Genomic DNA, 25,820 nt, shown 5'->3' on the forward strand with positions numbered 1-25,820 from the left:
TTGTATTTTTGAGGTCCTATGTTTGAGAAATCAAAAAGTCATATACATTCTTTTACATATTCTTTCAGGTCCTAGAAACAATCCAAAAATAGTGTTGAAAATGTGCTTTCTCATCATTTTATAATATATATAATATATATAATATACTCAAATTTGGAAATGTTAATCATGTTCTTGTCCCCCCCCCCCCCCCCCCCCCTCCTAGGGTTGCATTCTCCTCTACGATAAATGAATAACACTGTGCACATCAACAACTGTATTGAACATTTTTAATCCACAGCACTATAAACCATTCATTTAAAAAAAAAGAAAAAAAAAGTGGTTGCTCCCTTTTTTCATTCCGAACACCCTCCTCATTCATTTTTTTTGCGAGTGAATGTTACAAACAGATGCATTTGGTCATGTGACAATCCACGATACAATACAGACACTCACAGTCGCATGGTGATGATGTCATCAGTGGGCGCCCGTAAAACTCTCCATTTGACACTTAACACGTGTGCGTATAAATGAATTGTGAAATACAGGAAGTTGCTCAGTTGGCGTTGCATTAGGTACACCTGCTATAGCGAATCAGTCAGCAAATGTTTTGTTTTTTTTTACGTCATTTCAGCGGCTATATAAACTGCTTCACGATACATGAGGTTAAAATGATTCATAAATGAGCAGCTGGCGGAATAGTATTATCATAACTGAAATACAAACAGCATCGAGGTTCATTTCACAGCTATATCACATTATTTTTTTTAATTTTTTTTTTTCACTATTTCAAGCCAACACGCGTTGATTTTCCTCGGATGTTGTTGTTATTTCTGTTTGGAGCTACTGCGGAATATAAAAAAAATGTCCTGAAATACTAACGTGGGATTTGATTGTGTCCAAACACTCGCATTCCTGAGAGTCCCAACAGCTCAGCGTTGATATGATAGCAAAATGTTGGAAGAAGCGCTTCTTGCCGAGCGCCACTGAACACATCACTAGCGGACGTCAGTCTGTCTCCGAGGGCCATTCTACATTTATAATAAAAATATAATAATAATCAAACAACTAATATTACAGCATAGACTTTGAGCATTTGTGTTAAAAAAAAAATCTGTGGTCATTCTTACATAAAGTTTTGAAACCAATTGAGTTTATCCTCAATGTTCCATTTTTGTTTCATTGAAATAAATATTTTTGTCAAAAACATTTTAAGTGAATCTAACGTACTTTCTTCGTAACACAGAAAACAACTGATGTCGATTCTTTAGTGGACTTCACAGAAAACAGTCTGTAATGATTCAATGAACCTAAAGTTTGTCTTGCCATCTTAGTTTTTAATGAACCTAATGCACAATTTTTATTTTGATGTAACATTGAATAATTCAGGGTTGTTTTTACTGCAGACAATTTAATCTTCAATAAATCAAAAGTACATATTTTTGAAGAACATATGCTTAATATATGTTCTACGTACTTTTTTTTGTAATGCTAAAGACAAATTAGATTCTTCAGTGAACTTAATGTGTTTTGACAAAAAAAAAAAAAAAAAAAAGTCAGAAAATGTAGTCTGTAACGAACCAAACCTTTTGTTTTTCTTAATCATCAGCAATTAAACGACATCTTTTCCAAACCCTTGCAACATTTCTGCGCCACCATAGTCCCCCGGTTTTTGTGGCTGACAGGAAGTGGATGTATTTGTCATTTCTGAAGTCCTTTGGCAGTGGCGATGAAAGGCAACACTTTGGAAAACAAAGTGCATAAGTAAACAAAATCACAGCAGCTCATGTGTGGCTGTATCCAACACACACTCGTGTACACCAGGGCCTCTCAAATTATTTCGGGTCCAGGGATCTCTTGACAAATTAGAAGGGGAAGCACAATGAATCCAATCCATCTGTTTCATTGTCTACATTCTATTTAACTGTATGAATTTTAGATTTTTATGTAGAATATCATGGAATGCTATTTTCCTTTGAAAACACATTACATTTTTTTTGTTGTATTTGTTGGCAGGAATGCACTAAAATTGTATGTCAAGCAAGGTTATTATAGTTAACTAAACCTAACGAAAAAACTAAAACTAAAATAAAAACAATTATGTTCAACAAAATAAAATAAAAACGAAAATGCTTTTCAAAAAATGAGAACTAACCGAAACTGTGTTTTATGTTTACAAAACTAACTATAGTTATAGCAACAATGCCCTTTGTTTTAGTCTTTGGCAATTAATTTAATCCATGAGCCTTTGGGGATGATTTTAAATAGATTAATTTTGAGATTAACCGGACAAAAGGGCCTTTAAAGGTGTGTCACACAGAAGTGACGTCATCTAGCAGCAGCCAATAGAAAAGCACCGTTAGGTGACGTCGCTCCCATGGTGTTTTTAAATATTGCGCACAAGTAATACACATTTAAAGGGATACTTGACCCATTGAGTCATTTTCACCAGTAAAAAGTTAATATATTCTCTATAATTAATGTGCTGACTTCATTATTTTTCATGGACAATTAATACCTTTTAAAAAGTATTTTTTCTACTTGCTATCGACTGACAATGACATCACCTGTGCTGAGGAAGTAGGTAACGACCAATCATGGCTCAGTTTACTGACCAAACCCAGAAAACAGGTGAGCACAGATGATGTCATCATCAGTCGACAGCAAGTAGAAAAATTACTTTTTAAAGGTATTAATTGTACATGAAAAATAATGAGGTTATCAAATTTATTCTGGACAAAATATTAACTTTTCACTGCTGAACATTGTTTAATGAGTCAAGTATCCCTTAAAAAAAAAACAAAAAAAACAAACAACTAATACTAACAAAAACAAAATTAAAACTAGGCATTTATTAAATAACTAAAACTAATCAAAACTAACAGAACCACCCTAAAAACTAAGTAAATTTAAAAAAACAGAACGAAATCAAAACTAACTCAAATGAAAAATTCCCAAACTATAATAACCCTGATTGTCAAGGCACCACTATTTTTTTGCAGAATCTCCTAGGGCGCTACGGCTCGCAGGTTCCCGAGGATCCATAGACTCTAGTTTGAGAACCACTGGTGTACACCACGGCCCACAAATGTGCCCAGCGGTGCTTTACGCTAAAAAAAAACATGCATAATGCAGTAAATAATACGGAGGTGAACGAATGCGGCGAGAATGGCGATTTACTGTCAGGAGGACGGCGAGACGCTCTTGCCGTTGCCACCGCCCACCACCGAGCTCCAGGAGGGCACGGGGCAGGTCCAGGCGCGGTAGACCAGCATCAGGCCCAGTCCCAGTGCCCAGGTGCGCACGGGCGACAGCAGGAAGGCCAAAAGGCCGTACGTCTCCAGCAGGAAGTAGCACGAGTGCGCCTGCCAGGCCAGCAGCAGCAGCATGGTCAGGTGCGTCGCCAGGCACCGCCAGCGGCAGCCCGGGCGCAGCAGCAGCGAGCGAAAGGTGTTGCCGCGGCAACGCTGGTGCAGGCTCCAGCACAGGTACAAGGTGAGCGGCATGTTGAAGAAGAGTAACTGCGAAGGGGGGGAGAATCATTGTCAGAATCAGATTGGATGCTCCAGTTGAGAGGGAGCGACGACTATTTGACTGGTCAATGTTTTCGAGTGCTGGCTGACTCCAAAATAAATTAGAATTAGTAATCCAGCCGAGATTTAATAAAGTTTTTGATGGAACTGTCTGCAGCTTTTTTTTTTTTTTTGAAAGTAAAACAAAGATACATTAAAGTTTAACATTTCAGTTATTTGGAAATTTTGGGAAAAATTAAATATTTACTGTAGAAAACTATAGGGAGCTATATTTAATTGTTTAAGTTGACCCTGGGAGCTCCGTGAAGTTTTTTTGTTAGAATTGTAAAACACAGATATCTAAGATGTAAAATAATAATAATAATAATAATAATAATAATAACAATAATAATAATAATAATAATAATAAAACAAAAAAGATCGACATTTTGCAAAATAGTAAATAAAGTAAAGTAAGTAATGTGAATAAACATGCTTTAAAGACATTTCAACAAAGTTAGGAGTTGGAATTTGTATTTTTTTTCCATTTTATTTTAATTTTAATTTATTTTTTTTATTATTACTTTTAAATCTAAATATTTTTCCTTTTTTACTGAAATTGAATATCAGCTCCAAATATCGGTTAACTGTCTCCTTGACTAGTAATAAATTAGTATTGGCTCTGAAAACAAACAAACAAACAAACAAACAAACATATTGGTCTATCTCCAATATTGTACTTTAAATTTTACTAAACAATTATATGATAATGCATTTATGTTGGGACTGTGGACAAGTATTTAGCACAGTTCTGGTTTGGAATCCCCACTCACCTGAATGACGCCCACCACGTAAGTGAGGCTGCCCTCCAGGAAGTGCCCATTGATGAACACCCCAAAGGCAAAGCAGGCACCGCTGTGACCGTCAATCAGCTCACCGATGAACCACGGGCCTTGAGGGAGCAAAACGACAATTATCAGAACTTATTTCGCCACTACATGTCCCTAAATCTTCCCATGAGAGAGTCAAAACATCAGGAAGGGCTCTATAATAAAAATATTTAAATCAACACGTTAACACTTATCTTCATGAAAGTGGACTTTTTTTTTCCCCTCACAATTCTTATACTGAATCTAATTCGGCATACCTAATGAGGTGTCCGGTGAGTATACGTCCTCATAGGGGTACAGTGGAAGTGGGTTGACTCACCTAACGCCGTGCACAGGTTAAAGAGCAGCAGGGAGTAGAAGAAGGAGTCCACCTTACTGACCAGCCGCAGCGACATGCAAGCTTGCGAGGACCACCCTGTTAACAGCTTACATTCAATCTAGCTACATTGTGTACCGTTACTTAGTGGTACATTGGGGGAGCTGTGGGGCGGTCTCCTCACCTCGACCGGCCGGGAAGTGGCGCATGAACCTGAAGGACAGCAACAAGCCCACGTTGAGCAGCATGGTGACAGCGAAGGCCGCCCGGCCCACCACGTAATGATCCGTCAGCAGGATGAAGGACTGCGCGAAGCCGAAGCTCGGGGTCACGCCGTCCCCGGCTAGCGAGAAGTGCTGCTCGCGTGCAACGTGGCGGCCCAAAGAGTCCTGGCTCGACAAAAAAAGTTTTCATATCCTTACCTTTATTCAAAAACACAACATTATTCGAAATTGACATCAATTAATCATGATGCAGTTCCTTGTTTGGGCCGTAATGTGCCAAAAACATGCAAAAATATTGATCATTGATTTCCAAAGTAAAAGGAAAAGTTGTAGTTTGATTCAACACAAAGATAATAAATCTGCATTCATGGAGGATTACAGAAACCAGATTTACTGCTGAGGAGATTAAATTGGCAACATTTGGACAACTTTAAATGAAGAAAAAAAATGTTTTCCTAATAGTTCTTTTGGGCTAACAGTTATATGTTCTGGGTTTTTTTTTCTGTATTTTTCTTTCTTTCCTTCTTTCTTTCAAATATTTAAGTATTTTTCCATGTAATATTTCTGTTGAGAATTGTACAGGATTTAATGTTTTTTTTTTTGTATTTTCGGTTAATATTTTTTTTCTTTTTATTTCATATTTTGTTGCATTTTTCATTATGTATTTCCCCTGATATTTTTGTTTTTTTCTTGACATTTTTATTTTATTTCCGAGCATTGTGTATTTTTTCTAGTATTTGTGTATTTATCATCACATTCTTTTTTCAGTCAAATGTTTTATTTCATTGATATTTTTAGTTTGTTAGTTCGCATAAAAAAAATTGTATTTTCATTTATTTTCCCAATACTTTCCTATTTTTGTTCTAGTATCTGTGTAATTTTCATCTAATAGTTTGTTGTTTGTAATTTTTCGCAACACATTTTCACTTTTTGTCTATTTCTTTTTGTATATTAAATATTTTTCACTTCCTCCGCTACGTTCATCATCACACTTTTCCTCTTAACCGCCGCTTTGTCCTTCTATTCTAATTCTGTCACGTCTACCGAGTCTCACAAGACTGGTCGATGTCACGTGTGATGTTGACTGACCTTCACCTCTACTTGGACGGTGTGCAGCCCGGTGAGGTATCGCGACGGGTCCCAGGGCAGCACGTAGAGGGGCCCGCCGGCAGGGTGGCATTCTCCCAAGACCTCACCGTCCACGCTGATACGCACTGCCGTGATGGCGGCATCAGAGAAGGCTAGAATCCTGTTCAGAGATATTCCATTACACCATAAATTCATATTTAAAAGAGATCAAGTATATTTATACTAATACATCTTTAAATAATTATTATAATTATAAAAATGATTATATCATGCATTAATAATATTTTATCATGAAAATACAAATACAACAATTGTTTAAATACATAAAAATCAATGTAAATACATTAAAGTAAATATAATAATTTTCCAAATTTAAACATTAAAAACGAAATATTTATATAACTTGAAAAATAGAAATAAAATGCATGATTTAAATAAAATACTATATAATAAATAATTTTAAAAATAAATGTAAAAATGTCAGCAGTATAAAATTAAATAATTTATCTTTTAAAATTAAAATAAAAATAAATTAATAATTATTAAAATAAATACATCTTTGAAAAAGTAATATACTTCTTATGCATGCATTTTAAAAGGCATCTAAAGGCATTACTGACAATCTACATTTTTCCCTTATACCATAAATTAATATTTAAAAGACAAAGAATATTTATAAACTAATACATGTTTAAATAATTACTATAATTCTAATTATTATTATATCATGTATTAATAATATTGTATCATGAAAATACAAATACAATAATTGCTTAAATAAATTAAAATCAATGTAAATACAATAATTTTCAAAATGTAAACAATTATAATAAAAACAAAATATTTATACAACTTGAAAAATATAAAGAAAATGCATAATTTAAATAAAATACTATATAATAAATAATTTTAAAAATAAATGTAAATATATTAACAGAGTAAAATAGATAATTTATCTTTTAAAATAAAAATAATAAAATAAATTAATAATCATTAAAACAAATGTATACATCGTTAAAAAAATAATATACTTCTTATGCATGCATTTTAACATTTACCGAAAGGCATTACTAAAAATACACATTTATTTTTTATTATTAAGACAAAACGAAACAAAACAATTCAAATGACTAACTTAAGATCTTAGGTTCCATAAGATGACATGTGTTATGCTGGCCATACCTGATGTGCGTGGACCTCCGTATGCGGTCCAAAGGTTCCAGACCCGGATGCAGGTACTGCGCATCCTTGGGGTTGGTGATGACCACCGCCGGCCACTTTTCAAACTTCAGGTCTGAGAAACTCAGCAGGTCATGGTCAAAGGCCAGAACCCTGTACCTGCGTGGAAGTAACAGTTCTCACTTCAAGTTGCATCGGGGGCTGTCGTTTCATATAGTTGTGAATTTTGATGGTAAATCTCGACTAGAAACCGAGAAATGGGAGCGTACTTACCTGCGGTTGTCCATCCAGTCACCTAGCTCCAGCTCCAGGGTGCCGCGGGGATGCCGACTGTGCATGACTGGCATCAGGCCGCCCAACGTGTGCAGGTGGCCGCATAGGTAGGCCACGGCTGACCTAAACGCACGCGAGATCAACGATCCAAAAAAGTGCGCTTGTAAAGAAGAAGTTAATCAGAACATTATCATTACCTCATCAGCTCCCGCACGCCCGGAGACGGCGACACAATGGTGGAGGTGGTGTAGTGGCCGAACCACACCGACTGGTTGCTTTTAAGACTCTCGGCTCTGAACGCGTCCAGCATGTCCATCTGAGTCTACACGACAACAACAGCTTTATTTTTTAGTTTATAAACATAAGATGTACTTTCAGAGTTAGTTTTCATTATTTAAAAGCATTTTCATTTCCATTTTATTTAGTTAATGACATTTTTTTTTTTTTCAATTTTGAGTTATTTCTTGACTGTTCCTTACCTATAATGAATATGTGCGGCTTTAAAAGGCAGAGCCTGGCCTGTTGGGGGTTAGTGTTGTTTTCCACTTGTAATTAGTGTTAATTTTGTCTGCCATTTTAAATTTAGTCTTAGTTTTAGTCCAATTTCACACTGTTAGTTAACCTCATTCCATTTTTATTTAGTACATTTTTAGTCGACTATAAATCTAGTATTTAGTTTTTATTTTAGTCCAAGAAAACGTAAATTGTATTTGTCTAGTTTTAGTGAACAAAAACTGTTAACGTTTTAGTCTCGTTTTTGTCCCAGTTATTGTTTATTAATGAGGGTTTTAGTCTCGGCTAGTTTTAGTCCGGTCAAAAATGTGTGTTGACGAAATTATTTTTGTCTAGTTTTTGTTGACGAAGTGAACACTACTTGTACTGTAAATCAAAATGAAAACGAATTTAAATGAAAAATCAAACTATTTAACGCAATGATTGCCGTATTTCATGTTGGCTGCTGCAACCCACCTGATTGAGAATCCCAAAGAAATTGTACGGCCTCTTAGGTCCCGGCGTCAGCGTGGCGTCGGCGCACACGAAGGAGTAGTTTCCGAAGGGTGTGGTGTGCACGTAATGAAAGGAGCCCACCTTCTGATTGGCCGAGTATTTCCTAAAGAGCATGCGGAAACACATCTGATTCTGACATTTTAACCTGCTCGCAGCATTTCTTCAAAACACTAATCGACGCCAGGCCCCAATTTATGCACAGGCGTGTCGCTCCCTTTTTGCGTGAAATAATGTTCATACCAACCGGTAATAGTTGTTGACACTGTCCAGCGACATGATGTTGAAGGCATCTGGAGAAAAGAAGACACCATTTACTTTAGAATTTTAATACTAATACGTAACGTGCTATTTGTCGCTCACTGTCCATCTCATTTGTACCTCTTGGTTTTATATAGAAAAAAAACAGACAAATAATAAATGCACAATGCTAGCAAATGCTAAAATGTAGAAAATAAATTAAAAATAAATAAATAAATACAAGTAAGGCTAAAGGTAGTTTTTTAATCATTTCTAAAAAAAAATAAAAAAAAATAAAAAAATTTAAAAAAAAATAAAAAAAATTAAAAAAAATAAATAAATAAAAAATGAATAAATATTTTTTGTGGCCGAGCTGATTTTTATGGCTCACCAAGCATGCCATACGAGTAAGGGAAAATGTTTTTTTTTTTTTTTTATCATTTCGGAAAAAAATTTATAAACATTTTTTGTGACCCAGTTGATTGTAATGGCTCACCAAGCATGACATTTTTTTTTTTTTTAATAGAAAAAGAAAAAATAAAATAATTGTATACAGTACTATAGCCTAAGATGTTTTTTTTTCCCCCCTGTCCATTTGTTTGTTGGTTACACAAGTAGCAGGCTACTTTATAGTTCATGGAGGATGGAGAAGAGACAGAAACAACAAAAGCACAGCAACACTGTTTCATAAAGGCATCATTTCCTTCAGAGGACTTAATCATTGATGGGAAAAGCTTGTCGTCAATGAGACATTTCTCATCCGACAAATGAGACAAGCTCAAATTACAGCAAAGATATCAACCCTAATTGCGGTATAAAAAGGACAGGATGTCCCTTCCTCATTTGTGTGTGGAGATCTGGTTTCACTTTCAAGAGCCGCTCAATCATCCAGCAAGCAAGAGCACAAGACGAGAGGAGGAGCTCAACCATTTCCTGTCTTGGGGCTAAATGGAAAAAATGTAGCACTGACACTTTCGCGTGCCCTCAACAACTGTTGGGAATTTTTGAAGGAACCATTTAGTACTACGTTTGTTTGTTTTTTCAATTTACATGTTTTGTGGGGGTGGTCCTGTCTTATGCAATGCAACTAAGTCAGTTCTTACCCGACCATTTCCCTCTACTTTAAGGCCAATGCCGAATGCAGATTTCGTTACCGTGACGATTGGGTGGCAGAGCGAGAGAGCGTCCATGAGGTGGTATTACTGTTACCGTACATTGTTATACATTAAGAGTGGCTCCCTTCAGTACAAATTTCAAAAACAAATAGGATGAAACTTACCGTGATTTCCCCGGATGTCGATCCACCGCGTGCGCTCCATCACGCCGGACCTCTTGAGGATGTTGTGGTAGGCCTGCCACTCTACCTCGTGCTGGAGCGAGCCCACCTTGCTCGCCGTCTTGGCGTCGGTCAGGTCCCCTTTAGCAACGGCGGAATTTGCCGTTAAGAATCCATCCATGCGTTTTCATTAACGGTAAAATTTGTCTATTTTTTATTTTTTTTTAAATACCTGTCGCAAGCACAAGTGACGGCTTGATCACCTCGATGGTATCGGTGCAGAACTTTTCAAAGTCAGGAATCCGTCTTGGGTCATGGAAGCGGCTGATGTGGATGTCGGACACCTACAAGGGCAGACTGGCATCTGTAAAGCTGAAGTTGACCAGGTGATTCAAAGAGACATTGCTAACAATTTGCTTTTTCTTTGGCCTTTTTGTGTGGGTGTTTTTTGTGTGATACAACCAGAGGAAGATACAACACCACGACGATTGGATGCCATTATAAGACATGTGGAATCTGCAAAGCTGACGTTTATCATTGTTCAAAGGTAAAACACAAACAATTAAAAACAATTCACTTTTTCTTATGAGTACTTGTGAGTTGTTTTTTGTTTTTGTTTTTTTAAGGGACACAGTACACACCAATATTTTTTTTTTTAGAACAAAGACATACTTACATTTAAGTACTTGCCAATAACGATTAACAAATAGTGGATAATGCCATTACGTACTATAGACGCCGGTCATGCACAATTACTGGCAAGGTTGCATTCATTTAAACTTTTTTGAAAGCTACACCACAGTGACATCTGGAAAGCTAAAATTAAACATATAGTTCAAAGAGAAAATGCAATTGAGTTCTTTTTTTCTGGCCTTTATGTGTGTTTTTAACGGTAGCAGTGAGGACCAAAAAGTTAATTAAGTTCCATGACAACCACAGACCTGGAACTGAAATGGGAAAGTGTCTGACTAGCAACATTTTTTGTTGTTGTTGTTGCTCAAGAGAGCAAAGTCTACCGACATTTGCTCTGACACACTTCTGTGCTCACTGACCCGCTGATGCCACTCATTCATAAACTTGAGAATTCAATGGATTTATTGCAATCAAGGGCCGCACGGTGAACTAGCGGTTAGCACGTCTGCCTCACAGTACGAAAGTTTGAATCTTGAAGCACCGTACAGCATTTCAGAAAAGAGGCTCAGAGGTTCCCAAAACTAAACAACAAATGTTTGTAGGGGCTACTGATGCCACATGCTGGCGGCAAGGCACAACTTATGTAGAAAAAAAACAAAAACAAAAACAAAAACTACTCATTTCGACATACAGCGGTATCTTGAGATATGAGTGACTGAACTTAACGTATCTTTCAAGAATAAGAGCCATCATTTTCCCGATACCTTTCCGCAAACTTGAGGAACAAGTACAGTAAGGTGGAAGTGAAATCAACTTTTCACTACAAGCTGCCGTTTGGTAGCTTGAATGAGTAAACAATTCAAGCTTGAAGCTTTTTACTTCCACGCTTAGTCTAAGTTTAGAGTCAGACTAAGCATAAAACCAAGAGAATTACATTGTGTATATTTTAAACAACTACCTAGCTTAATGCTAATACGTAATGGCAAACACAATAGACGGGATAAGGAGTAGCATGTGGCCAAGTTATACCACTTAAAGCATTTTAACACAAATCATTAAGCAACACACAGGTAATGCAACAATAGACAATCATGTATTCTTTATCCTCTACTAAGAATTACTTTGGCTCTCTACGCATATTCATGTATGTCTGTATTACATTCTATAAATATGCCAGTCGACTGATGGTACAGTATTGGATAATACTTTTTGTTACGTTTTTGTATGGCGGTGTTTCATTGTTTATATAGACCTATATAATTTTACTGTAATTATAATTTTTGTGTGTGTTTGACTCCGTAAAGGTTGGCTTGAAACTGGATGGAATCTTATTGTCACATGTAAAATACATAATAAAAAAAATAAAATAAGATTCACACCTGTACAAACCAGAATATGTTATCCAGCTGGTCCCCGGGAAACGGGGGAGAGCTTCGCCGGTCGCTTCCGTCCCGGTCCCGGATGCTCCGTTTCGGGTGCCAAGCCGTGTCGTAGCTGTCCAGTACCCAAGAGGCGAGGCACGCCAGGGCCAGTCCGACGAGAACCAGGGCGCTGAACAGCTTCAGCATCCTCCGGCCGTGGCGAGAGAGGGGGGAGAGGGCTAGCTGGCGCCGCCGTCCGCCCCGCACGCGACAAAAACCGCTGGCTAACGTCTTGTCACTACTAACCTAAAGGACGCCGACGTAAAACAAATCAAAACATGATGGTGGTCTAAGTGGCGAGGCGGTGGGGCCTCAGAGCGTTCATGTGGCCGCCATCCTCCGTGCGGGAGACGCATCGAGGCACCGGGTTCTTTCGCCAGATGGCCCCGGAGTGGCTGCCGCCGCTGTCAGTCGCTACCGGGTGAGAAAGGAGGGAGTAGCTTAGCTCTGGATAGCTTAAACGCCGTTAGCTTGTTTGGTTCGCCGCCTGTCAGCTAACACCAACAGGGCACGGACCCGGCTGGAAGAAATGACGTCATCGTCATGTGATCACAAGAGGCGCAACCGACTGACAGCTCTTTCTTTCTTTCTTTCTTTCTTTCTTTCTTTCTTTCTTTCTTTCTTTCTTTCTTTCTTTCTTTCTTTCTTTCTTTCTTTCTTTCTTTCTTTCTTTCTTTCAGAAAAACATGATTACATATATCAATCATAACAAGTTAACTATTCCATTCCAACGGCTGCCTGAGATTGCATCTGGTCACGAGGGTCATAGAGCCACAAAACTCACCCTGGAAACTCTTACTAGTCCCCTCGTTTTAGTTAATTAATTAATAATGATAATTACTAATTATTTATTATTCATAAATTAATAATAATTATCCATCCATTTTCTTGGCCGCTTATTCCTCACAAGGGTCGCGTGGGGAGCTGGCGCCTATCTCAGCTGGCTTTGGGCAGTAGGCGGGGTACACCCTGGACTGGTTACTAATAATAATTAATAATATCAAATAATCTTAATTAATATTTGGATCTCCTCACTATAAAAAATAGTGTAATAAAACTATTTATTATGATACAGTATGCGGCATATATTTTTTTAAAGTGTTAAAATCTGCAAATAAGTGAATCCTCGGGTGCCAAACCGCGAGTGTGCGGCGGTCTGCTGTACTGAAATCAAGTCAACAATGCGGAAACTCAACTGTCGAAATTAAATTACACTCACGTTTGTATATTTGTATTATTATCGTAAAAAGAACAAAGCGTTTAGTTGCGTTTTTGTAAAAAACAAAAAAAAACAAAAAAAACAAAACAAAGTCGTTGTGGCAACGACGCGCGTGATCGGTTCATCCGCGAGCGCGCTTTTTAAAGCTCCCGCGCGCGTGCTCGGCTGGCTTGTTGCGAGGGGTTGAAGCCTCGGGGGCGCGCACGTAGGAAGTCCCGTCGTTCCGCGTCACGCAACGTCACGGGTCCGCATCGACCGACACAAGAAGATGCTGAGGTGACAACCCGAAGAAGGAGAAACACATTTGGACCCTTTCCGCCTTCTTTTTTTCCCGTGTCCACGCCACGATGGGATCCAGCTCCGCGTCGCCCCGGCCCTCCTCCGCGGATGTAGCGGCCCTTCTCTAACCACACCCGGGGCTGCTCGTTTTCGGATCAAGGCGAGGTAAAGACCTTCACTTTGCATTCCCACACCACGCCATTTTCCCCCCCAACCCCAGCGTTGCTGTTTGCGTCGCCACGATTAATAGCGTCCGTTTCCACGCCAACATGGGAGACAATCTGCTTTGGCAACATACGTACTCGCCACGCAACCGTTGTTGGTGTCCACGGCCACTGCGGCGGATGTGCATCCCCCACCCCACACTGGCCAAAACACGGCACGCACACGTTGCATTGTGGTTGTGTTTGAAAGTTAGTCAAGACGTGCTCGTATGAAAATGTAGTACAGACAAACACGCGTGATTTGAGCGCTGGTTGGTCCAACTTCCACTTCAGTCCACAGCGTAGTATTCCTGCGTGGGTCAGCTGCATGCATGCATGCATGATGCTGGTGGGTGGGTTGTGGGGGTAAAAGGGTGGGGTGGGGGTCGCGCCACGTTGGCTCCACACCAACATGTGCAGGAGAAAATGGATTCATATTTGGCTTTACATGTGCGAGGATTTGTTCATTTAATTATTTATTTTTTTTGCCACACAAAAATACATGTTCTTCTGCACATTTGTATAAAAATGTTATTTTACTCATTTTCACACATATATATTTTAAAAATATATGTTTTGATAAACAGGAAAATATTTTTGTACAGTTCTGCTTTTTAAAATATTGTTTTTAAAAATATATTTTCTGGAGCACATTTCTGTTTTTATTTTTTTAATTTAATTTTCTGATGCACATATATTTTAAATAGTTTATATTAAAAAATATTTGTTTTTGCTACGTGATTTATTTTTTCATGAATTTTCTGTTGTACGTCTGTACGTTTATTATCTTCCTGCTGAACAGCTATTAATAAATTATTTTGTTTTTTGTGTACATATATGATTTCAAATAAAAATATGTAATAGATGAACATGTAGCTTAAAATTACAAAATTACATTTGTTGACTGTTATGTAGAACACTTATTAGAAAAATATATGAATATGTGGGTGTGCAGTAGGTAATTGTAAACATTGCACAGAAATATAAAAGTATAGTATGTAAAAATTATGTGAAGCAGATTATATAATAAAAATACAGACAGATATGTGCAGCAGAAAATGTATGCATAATGGGTATAATTATAGATGCGTGACGAGAAATTCAAATATGTATCACTATCTATATACAAATTTTAAAAATTACAAAAAATTCAGTTTTGTTTGTATTATGAGGATTAAGTGTCTATAAATCCGTTTTAAATGCTAACAAGTTACACATACTCTATTTGGACACTTCATTAGGGAACCCCTTAACAATCTAATAAGTTCCAATTACAGATGATAAGATCAGTTTTACAGTTTTAAATGAACTTAATACCACTTTAATAGTCAAGGGTTTAGTTATGATTGTAGCTGTAGTTACCACCGCATCACACTGAGAGCCACCATGGCACTGCACGGTGGTTGCCATGGAAACAGTAGAAGGATGGTGGGGGTCACGGATGTGTGTGATTCACGGCAGTCTTGGAAGGTGGTGTCGCTTACCTAGTCTGCTTCTACTTGGCCGCTTGTTGTTCCGATGGAGAAGTTCACACAGCAAATTTGTGGAGTTAAATACAGCAAATTATATATTAAATTATGCAGTCATGGGTTTTATTCAGGCTGATATGCAAGCTAATACTATTGACAATTCTGAATATCCGGGCATTTCTGATATTTCTGCAATGCAAATGCTTCCTTTACATGTATACAAACATCATATTGTATTGCTTTTGCCTTTGATTAGCATACTACAAACCAGGAAGATGGTGATAGTAGTCAAACGACATTTCATCACATCTTGAAATCAAAAACAAAATCATCCTCACCAATAGTGGTGGGCGATATGGGGAAAAAAAATCTATCACGATATGGGCCATTTTATATCATTATAACGATATGCCACGATATAGATATATTTGCAGTTCTTCCATGAAAAATTATACAACATACTACTTTGCTTACATTTTCACACTTTATTTGTAACATTAAACAGAATGTCACAAATGAATCCAGTAGTGTTGCAATATAAAATAATAAATATAAACACATTTTTATAAGGCATAAAAAATAAAGTTCAGACATTTTCGGTCATAAATTAAATGCAACAACAAAAAATATTTTTCAAAGTGCAAAGTTTCAACTTTCTTATGTCTGTATGTAGTTTTGTAGTGCAGCTAGAGTAGTAGAACAAACAGTACCTAACATTATTTGCATGTGGCAAATGCAATTACATCAAAATAAACACAAACATTCTGTTTTACAGAATCTGTAATCAAACGAGCTATCGCCTCTATTATTATTAATTTTTTTTCCAGCGAGGTGAGTTTCTGTCATACGGGGTGACCCGCGCAAAGGACGCTTATATGTTCAGTTGACTTTTGTTTTTTTCAATTGATGCCGCGCCTTTGGGATCCTGACATGTTTGGCCGTCATATTTCTGGTATGGATAGCCGTAGAAAAATAATTTTGCGAACGTAGTTAGCTTCTGGTGGTGCTTGCAGCTGACTGTCAGACCCAATACGTCGACCAATGAGTCGTTGCTGAGTCCCGTGTTTCGGGCTCCTACCACTTCTCTTCCTCTGCTTTGCTGTTGCCAGCATTTGCTAGCTTCCCCTGCTAGCCGCTATTGTAAGCTTTGCCAGCTAGTTCCTGTTAGCCGCTCTTGTTCGCCACTTCCTCTGCTTCTGCTTGCTCACTTCAAATAATAATAATTGGTAGTAATTTGTTGTAGCCTTGCAAAGTTTGCACGCGTGCTTCAGTTGCTAATTGTTCAGAACAATTTGGCTTGATTTCTTCATCCTTAAAGTTTACACTAAACAAGTGGGTACAGTAAATTCTGTAGTGTAAATTTGACTCTATTTAGATAGACCAAATAGACTCAGTTTTAGAGTAAACAAAGATTTACACGAGAAAGTCAGTAAAGTAAAAAATTGAAAATAAATAAAACTCACTCAAGGGTTGAGGTACAAACTCATGACCTTCAGCTTGGGACACACTACCACCTGAGCGATGCCCCTGCTACTGTTTGCTTTTATCCAAGACACCAAAGACATCATTTTTGGTCTCGGAGTTAAAGAAGATTCCATGCAATCGTGAAATCAGCTGCAGCTGATATGAGTGATATACTAGCAGGGCGCTGCGTGTCTCAGGGATCAGAGTGGCTGTCTCCCAAGCTCTGAAGGTCATGAGTTTGTTCCTACCGTGAGTCACTTTTATTTTGTATTTTTAGCAATTCTTTATTTTACTCTCTTCCAAGTGTACAGTAAATATTACTCTAAAACTGAGTCTATTTGGTCCCACTCTAAATAGAGTCAAATTTACTCTACAAAATTTACTGTGTATCCATGGCAGAAAACTTGCCTTGAGCATTTTTCTTTTTTTTTCTTTTTCTTTTTTAACAGAGGTACCTGAATTACTTGAAAACTCGGTTCACCCCTAATTAAATTTTTAGTAGTCCGCATTTTAAATGTAAAAATCACAAAGATAAAAATCAATCGTGGCTGTCAAAATTTAACCTTGCTCTCGCAAGATGAATTCTCGCGGTATTTGTGAGTTCACAAACTCCGGAGAATACATCTTGTACCGCTCCCGTTGATTTCCGAGTGGTTCTGACCAATCACAGAGCGACATTGTGTTTGGTGCGGGACATGCAACTGTGACAAAACCAGGAAGTCAACGCCAACCCCAGGGCTAACAAACAAACCTAAAATGGACGAATGGATGCTACAATTACGGTAATTCTGTTTTCGCAGATTGACTCACCGTTTCCTTGTTGAATGTTGAACAGCGAGGGGCGCTTTGTGCATTTGTAGCTGGTAAGATGTTCGTGCTTTTCCCCCCTTCGACAAGAACGAAGACGAAATTTTCACCCGTGGCCGTGATTGGTTAAAACAAACGTGTGCAATGTCGCATCGTCCAATCAGCTCGAAGAATGTCCCGCCTTTCCCGAGCAAATTACCGTGAAGAGGTACCAGATGGCTATTGAGGAGAACTCACATGAGTGAAGCGCAATATTGATCTGGCTATTGCCAGGCTAGGCAAAATTGGGATCATGATTAAAATTCGATGAAATGTGCAGCCCTCTTTTTTTGAGTCACATTCATGCAAATACGATCCAACTCAACACAGCACAGAGAGCACACACAGTTGAGTGTCCAAAGACGACAATCCATCAGCGCGCCGTCTCATCCACATGCCGAAGCATGGCGCCCGCCTCAAGGCCGAGGTCATATTTCACGGCCGCCATGTGCTATTGCCCCCCTCCAAAAACTCGATGGATGACTTCCTTGATGTTCCGGATCACGACTCTGATATAGCCTCGTGAAGGCCTATTACGTAACGCCATGTGTCAAGCCATGAATGAAGTGTTTGTGCGAGTAAAGGCTCTCTTACTACATAGCTAAAATTGTCGCTAATCTGCCTGTCGTCAAGTTAAGATTCTTTGGTAAATCGCATGGGGAAAAAGCGACGTGGAGTCATCAGAGACGTGGTTTGTTCCTGAGGCAGCTGCAGCAGCTGCAAAGATGCTGGCAGGTCTGCCTCTTAAGCCAAATCCTTACTGGTGGTGATGCGATGCCTCTCAGCTGCTGCGTAGACGCTCTCTCTCTCTCGAACAGTGCTGGGCAGATTTTAGAGCTCAAGGGGCACATTTTCAATATTAAAAGTGACAGCTGGCCGGGTCATTTGTAGATGTGTTAAAATTGGAATTAAAAATGTGTGTTGAGTTGTTTTAGGGGGGACAGTTATTTTACAGTTTCACTCAATAAGTTACTGATTAATAGAGCAAGACCAATGTGTTTTTTTCAGGGGCGATTAGTCGTCAAGGATGCCGATAACAGATATTTGGAGCCAGTATTCATTTTCTAAAAGGGAAAATATTGGCATCAAAATTTGAAAAAATACAATCTCCAGCTCTTAAATTTTTTGTTTTTAAGAATATGTTTATTGAATAACTTTTAGGGATATTGAAATAAAAAATCTTAGTCAATAGACATCTTTGTTTTAAAAATTTAACGAAAAGTTCAGGGATCTCCCTGTGTCAGTATAAAATGTTTTCAAAAGTTAAATAAAAACTTAACTTCATAGCTCCCTATTGTTTTCTACAATAAATAAAACTTTCCAAAATATCTGAAGTACTGTATTAAAATTGTACTTATCTAACTTTTAATTTCAAATAAAAACAGAAGGTGCAGGGCCAGTAGCATCTCTGAAAATTGACAGTACCCGGAAATAATTAGTTCCCTGAAATTAACACTTTTTTTTTTTTTTTTAAAGATTCCCTGAAATGAGCTTTGCTGCAATTACACCAACCATCCTCTGGACACCCTAATACTGTATCAAAAGTGTTTTTCATAAAATTGTACCTTGTTGTAGATTTGCAGGCTCCACTAGAAAGGTCTACTGTTAGCCTAGCATCAAACAAGTGGATTTTTGGTGGGCGTGGCCAAGGCTTGCCAGACTTCCACGTGTTTTTGACTACAAAATGAGTTGGGGTGTGGCTAAGTCTCTTTTCAGTGTGCTCCTGTTTACAAATGGAGTCTTCGCGTCTGCACCTGAAGGAATATTGGCACATTCTTTTGCGTGCTTTAGTTTCAATAGTTGGTATCGATCCCGGGATAAGTGAAAGATGTTCTGCTAATCCACGTTTTGTATTGCCCCAAATTCCTGAAACAGTCGTCAATAAAATGTTTGCCACAAACTAACACACGTTTTGGGAGTTGCTTGGGCATATTTAATGCATAAATAAAGTCTAACCACAAGCCTTGCTGTGGCATAAGAAAAAGGTTTTTGTTGTCCTCTGTACACTCCGGTACAGAGCAGTTCCTATGGGGTTGTTTAGCTGCCATTCTGTCCTCCTCCTGCTGCTGCTGCTGTTTGTTCTCCGGTCAGGGGAGGAGTTGAAAATTGTGAGGGTGGAGTTCGCTGAGCTAGTGACGTGTAAAACCGAAAAAGGTGGGGTTAGTGACATATAAAACCGATCTGCTGAAACAGTGTATTTGAGAATGCTGTTTGAGCTACTTTGATACAAACGCCCAAAGGAAAGAGAAACATGGGATGTTTATCTCACAGCATATTTATGATCAAAAACCTAAAAAAGTGAACATTTCATTTCAGGGGACCTTTAAATTGATCTATTATCGAGCGTATGATTCTTCCAAAGATATTCGTCAAAATGCTGAATATCGGCGCCGATCATTGGCCCAGCCGATAATCGGTCTATTCCTACTGAATGATTAATGTTATTAATGGAGCTAAGTATCAGTTCTTCAGTGTTGTCTTTCTCGAACATTCACACATTTTCCTCATGTAGTCGCTCCACAGTGTTGTGTATTTGCATGTTTATGTCCTGAGCTACGAGACAAATTTTCTGAATGTTTTGCATCCTTTGTCATGCACAGGGTTGTTTTACAGGTTCCAGATGCTTGGCCCCGTTTGAGACTGTCACTTGAGAGTGGTGGAGGGGGCGAGGGGCAGGTGCAGCGTAGCGGTCTTCAGGCGGCATGAGTGGGGGAGCGGAGCAAGCCGACATCCTTAGCGTGCTCTCCCTGGTGAAGGAACGATGGAAAGTGGTGAGTGATTACTTTGTTTTAGCCAGATGTGCGAGTAAAGTCACATCAGCAAAGTCCCTTTCACTTGTATCGATTCTAACCTTTTTTTGGGGGGGCCGTATGGTTACAGTGGAACCACTTTTCAGAACGCTCCACTGAGGAGGGTTCTAAAACACGGGGACGTGACATCACTGTCTCCTGAATGGCCGTTGCACTATTTCCTGGTTGTAAAAATGCAGTGTTCCCTCGTTTATCGTGGATGTTACGTTTCAAAAGCTACCCGTGATAATGGAAATTCACCTTAATTTAAAAAAAAAAAAAAAAAAAAAAAAAAATCCGTTAATTATATATATTTTTTCGTTTATTATGTTCTACCGCTTTGGTGTGATTTTTACTTTATTATAAATGCTTTTTTTTACTCATATGTTCTTTTTTCATTAACATTCATTTTTTCCATTAAAAGTATGTTTTGTTTTGTTTTTTAATTACATTTTTTAAATGTATTATGTTTTTTCGTTTTGGTATGATTTTTAGTTTATTATGAATGTTTTTTCATTAATTCATTCAAATTATTATTTTTTTTTAATTTATTTATAGTAGTGATAGACCGATATGGTTTTTTCAAGGCCGATACCGATACAGATTATTTGTAGTCAAGTTGGCCGATAACCGATATTTCAAGCCGATATTCATTTGCAGTAAAATGGGGAGGGGGGGGGAATTCTTTCAAACTATATATAATTTCTCACTGAGTAACAAATTCATGTGAATGTAGCTCATTTGGGGTTTTTGTTAGGGTTCGTAAAAACGTTTCAAAAAGATTTTTGCGGTGAAAAATTGTGTGAATATGTTCCAAATGTGTTTACGACAAATAAAAACTGACTGCGAACATCTTACAAATCCTGATGAAAACCCCAAATTCGCTACGTTCGCAAGTATCCCCTGCTCAGTGAGCTTTATCGGCCTTCAGATTCAAAACATGGCCGATGCCGATATTTGTCAAAATGCCAAATATCGGCGCCGATAATCGGCCCCGGCCGATTATCGGTCTATCCCTAATTTATAGTCATTTTTTTCATTAAAAGTACATGTTTTTAATTTACTTGTTATACACCACAGTATATATTTTCTATCTCCATAATGCAATGTCGTGCAGCGACAGGCCAGACAGTATTGAAAGGTCTCGTCGAAACGAATCCGTGGATGCCCGTATATCCGCGGTCGGATGTAGTGTTTGAGAGATACGGCCGCCCAAAGACCCAAAAAATAAACAAACCAAAAAGTATGCATGTGTGGGAAAAAAAAAAAAAACTAAACAAAAATCGCTGTAAAAAATCTGTGAAATAGCAAGGCCGCGAAAAATGAACCCGCAGTAAACGAGGGAACACTGTACGGTAAACAGTATGCATAATTGTATGTTACAACAATACTTAATCATATTTACAATTTCATACGTATGAATGGGTGAAATAGTGAAGCTTGGGGTAAAAATTTTCACAGCCTCACGCATTGCTCATTGGGTCTCAGTCACTTTAATGAAAGGTCTCCAGCTCCACTGGTCATGGACCCCGGTTTGGGGTGTCCGCCGGAGGTAGATATGGTCAAGTATTATTGTAAAATACAATATATGTATGTGTAATGTACTACAGTATTTTTGACGTGGCTTAAACTCGGGAATGGATTTTTATGGATACGTGGCCGCTTCTCTGCATCTGTTTCACCGAGGCACAACGGACATTTCCGGGGTCACAAGTAGCACTGCGGCAGCGTGAGGTCTAAAAATAGCCTGGCCGTTGCTATTTTTGGCACTAATTGAGCTATAAAAGCAGCAAGGGAAAGGGCGCATTGTTCCCAGAGAGAGAGAGAGCAACTCCTTGAACGCCAGCCGGGTTCGCTCCTCTTCGTGTTGCCACTCGCTCTCCGCTAAGGAGCCCACTTACGTAAGAATGCTGCAGTTAATCCCTGCATGGAGGACGGCGAAGGGCACGCGGCGGCTTAGAGGGAAATGAAAGCCCCGCTTAGTGCTGAGAGGTGAGAGTGGAAAGGTTGGAGAGGCAGGGTGCAAATTAGGTGAGACAAAGTTTGACAGCCACATGCTTTTTGCCTGGTGTTTAGATAGTAGCTTGTCTTTCACAAGTAGACTGGATGGATGCAGATGGAATCTTAATGAGTTTAAATACACAGCAAAATAGGGCCGGCCCACTCCGTTTAGCAATCTGGCCCACTGAGCATTTATGGTATTCGACATCCTTCCATATTTGTTGCATTAATTTGTCATTTATCCTAACATTGGGTCCTTTTTTTTTTAATTGTATCTAATTAAAGGTAAAGGTGAAATATTAGTTAAAAAAAACAAACAAAACAATTTTACTTTTAAATGTATTTTATTTATAACTATTCACTTACCGTAATTGTAATTTAATTAGAACAATCAATCCATCCATCCATCCATCCATCCATCCATCCATCCATTTTCTTGGCCGCTTATTCCTCACAAGGGTCGCGGGGGGTGCTGGCGCCTATCTCAGCTGGCTCTGGGCAGTAGGCGGGGGACACCCTGGACTGGTTGCCAGCCAGTCGCAGGGTAGAACAATCCAATAATATTTATTACTAGAATATGCATTTTTATTAGCAGTTTTAATTGGAAATTTATAAATAATTCAACCACAAAATAAAAGGAGACACTTAAATTTCGTTCTGCATCTTTTTGTCTAATTACAATAAAGGCTATCTATCTATAATTGAATTATTTTATTAAAAGAAGATATTTTCAGATTTTATATAGAGATTTTATCAATGCATTTGTTTTTAATAAAGCAGCTTTTTTAATTCACAATTACTATTTTTCACATTCATTTGATTAAATACATATTAATTCATTACAATTATAACTAACATATAATTAATTCATTATTGTATTAAAATTTTATTTAATATTTTTCATAATTCATTTATTTGTTTTATCTAGTTTTTATTTCAAATAATTGGTTAATTATAATGTCATTTATTCTATATAATACAATCCTAACATGACGATTATTTTATTATTAAAACAAATATTATTTCACAAACACTTGATTTTTTTTTAGAATTGATTAAATGATTGGTGAATTATGATTTAATTAAGTCTAAAATTATAGCATGAAACTGGTAGGCAACTCTTAAAATTTAATTAATGCATTTATTTCTAAATAATAAAATTATAACATGACATTGAATTATTATATATAAACTTTTTTTTTTAAATCAGTGATTCAGTCCTTGGTGAATTATAATTTTGATTACACAAGAATGGTATTCCATAATTAAAACAATTTTTAAATCCAGATATGTATGTTTTAAAACTGAAATTTGGCTCTTTTGCAAAAAAAGTTTGCACTCCAACTCCTTAGAGAAGTGCAAAACATGTTTCGTATGTCCCCCCCCCTGTCACCCAGGTGAAGAAGATCGGGGGTGGCGGTTTTGGGGAGATCTACGAGGCGCTGGACCTGCTGACCCGGGTCAGCGTGGCACTCAAGGTGGAGTCGGCGCAGCAGCCCAAGCAGGTCCTCAAGATGGAGGTGGCCGTGCTCAAGAAGCTGCAGGGTGAGTCCTCAAACGCGTTCGGCCCGATCGGTTTCGTTTTTCCACACTATCGATTGTCCTGACCGCTGTGACCTAATGGAGGTTGGATACCCGAGATGATCGTCGGGAATCCTGCCAGAAGCCCTTCAAAAACAGTTACGGTTGGAGAGACACAGGAAGTTTGCCGTTGTGATTCGAAGCGGCCATTTTAATTCATTCAAAATGGATTTTTGACATCTGTAGATGTCAATGACTCAATTAAGGTCTTTTACAGGTATCCTCCAGATGCATACTCATTCTGGAAAAATTGCTATGTTTTTCGTCATTGTATGTGGACAGCGCATGGCAGCAAAATTAGGATGACTCACCGCTAAACCTAGAATGGTCATAATGAAATGACAAACAACGTATAAACAAATCAGCCGTCCCCCAAATCCTGTTTCACTTAGGAGCATGTAACTTGGTAGGCATGTCTAATACGGGTAAACACACAAAAAAAGTCTCAATAAGCCATATTGAAGACACAGGAAGTCTGCCCATTTTGGTTCAAATTGCCATGTTAGCATCATTTGATTATTTCCAGGGGTCGTTCATTGAAAATTCAGCCCCAAGAGAACAATTTCTCTAAGCAACGTGAAATTTGGTAGGCATTTCTAATATGCATAGACCCACAAAACAGAAGACGCAAAGCTGGAAAAGACACAGAAGGTCTGCCATTTTAGTTTGAGGAGGCCATTTTAGGCTCATCTTGACCGTTTCCAGGAGTCTGTCACAGAAAATTCAGCCCCTGAAGTTTGTTTCACTTGGGCACTTGCAATTTGGTCAACATGTTCAGCATGGGTAGAGCTACAAAAAAAAAGTTTCAAGAAGCCATGCCAGAAAATATATAGGAAGTCGGCCATTTTGGTTTGAAATGTCCGGTCCCTAAAGATTAAAAACAAAAACAAAAAAATCAGCCCCCAAAGCCACTTTCACTTAGCAACATGCTATTTGGTTGCCATGTCTGTCATGAGTAACACCACTAAAAAAAAAAGAGCCATGCTTGATTTGAAAGAGGAAATTTTGGTTCAAACTTCAAAGAAGATATTTTAGGGTCATTTTGGTCATTTCCTAAGGTGCTTTGGAAATAATTCTGTCTGGCGGCTACCAAATTTGAACCACTATATTTGACAGATTGGCAATGCTTGTGGAATTTTTTGTTTCTTTTCGTCATAACACGTCATACCTCAACTCCACAAGATCAGATCTTGACGCTTTTATTCAAGAGTCACTTTTTGTAACACGCTTTCTCTTCTTTTTGTTAAGCGTCCTCTGTCTTTTAAACGGCATGCCCTTTTTGTTTCTCATCATTCAAGATGAAAATCAATGAGCCGGGATCATGTTAGTCATCTAATGGCCGAGGCCCCGCGGCGTCGTGCTTGCGTTACCTCCCCAGAGGGAACCCGAACGTAACCGGAGACGAAACCTGACTCTTCTGCTCGTTGTCCAAAACGCAGCGAGACCAGCACAGCTGTTAAGACAAAACACCTACACAACGCCAATAGATGTCTGACATTTTGGTTTGAAGCGGCCATTGTAGGCTCATTTTTGACAGTTCTTCAAAAACAAACTTCAGTCCTCGAGGTTTTGTCAGATTGTTACCAAATTTGTAGCATTCAAGAGGCGACATAATGTTGATATTTAGGGCCGATAAATCGGACGACCAACCAGTTGATATGCACATCTGTGTCTGTCGTCACGTGTGTTTTTTGTTTTTTTTTCCTTTTTCCACGCAGGGAAGGACCACGTGTGCCGCTTCGTGGGATGCGGCCGCAACGATCGCTTCAACTACGTGGTGATGGAGCTTCAGGTTGGTCGCCTGTGTCTTCCGTTGTACTTTACTCAAAAGAAAACTGTGAAGAGGTTATATATTATTGTTAAAACTGTTACTGTTGCACTCGTTTGCATCAATTGGTAAAAAAAAAGACAAGCTGCTGTACAATCTGTTAC

General features: G+C 38.3%; 2 protein-coding genes across 4 annotated transcripts in view; one reads left to right on the plus strand and one right to left on the minus strand.

Moving 5' to 3' along the window:
• Positions 1 to 252: 252 nt before the first annotated feature.
• Positions 253 to 12,623, minus strand: tmem62 (transmembrane protein 62). The gene is made up of 13 exons (XM_077537965.1): positions 11,996 to 12,623; positions 10,216 to 10,327; positions 9,987 to 10,124; positions 8,715 to 8,760; positions 8,432 to 8,573; positions 7,660 to 7,784; positions 7,463 to 7,585; positions 7,193 to 7,348; positions 6,011 to 6,170; positions 4,882 to 5,086; positions 4,701 to 4,796; positions 4,325 to 4,443; positions 253 to 3,500 (listed from the first exon to the last, which is right to left on the minus strand). The coding sequence occupies exons 1-13, from the start codon at positions 12,182 to 12,184 to the stop codon at positions 3,162 to 3,164; spliced, it is 1,950 nt and encodes a 649-aa protein (XP_077394091.1). The 5' UTR covers positions 12,185 to 12,623; the 3' UTR covers positions 253 to 3,161.
• A 743-nt stretch (positions 12,624 to 13,366) lies between these two features.
• The window catches only part of ttbk2a (tau tubulin kinase 2a), a 39,222-nt gene continuing 26,768 nt past the window's right edge, over positions 13,367 to 25,820 (plus strand). For 2 of the 3 annotated variants that reach the window (XM_077537962.1, XM_077537964.1), the window contains exons 1-4: positions 13,367 to 13,700; positions 20,118 to 20,288; positions 23,705 to 23,852; positions 25,607 to 25,680. In XM_077537962.1, coding sequence (XP_077394088.1) covers positions 20,220 to 20,288; positions 23,705 to 23,852; positions 25,607 to 25,680 — 291 coding nt within the window. In that variant the 5' untranslated portion in view covers positions 13,367 to 13,700; positions 20,118 to 20,219. Of the gene's footprint in view, positions 13,701 to 17,165; positions 17,454 to 20,117; positions 20,289 to 23,704; positions 23,853 to 25,606; positions 25,681 to 25,820 lie in introns of those variants that run through there. The other variant, XM_077537963.1, reaches the window with a different exon arrangement.

The sequence above is a fragment of the Festucalex cinctus genome, chromosome 12, assembly GCF_051991245.1.
Source record: "Festucalex cinctus isolate MCC-2025b chromosome 12, RoL_Fcin_1.0, whole genome shotgun sequence".
NCBI classification, from domain to species: domain Eukaryota; kingdom Metazoa; phylum Chordata; class Actinopteri; order Syngnathiformes; family Syngnathidae; genus Festucalex; species Festucalex cinctus.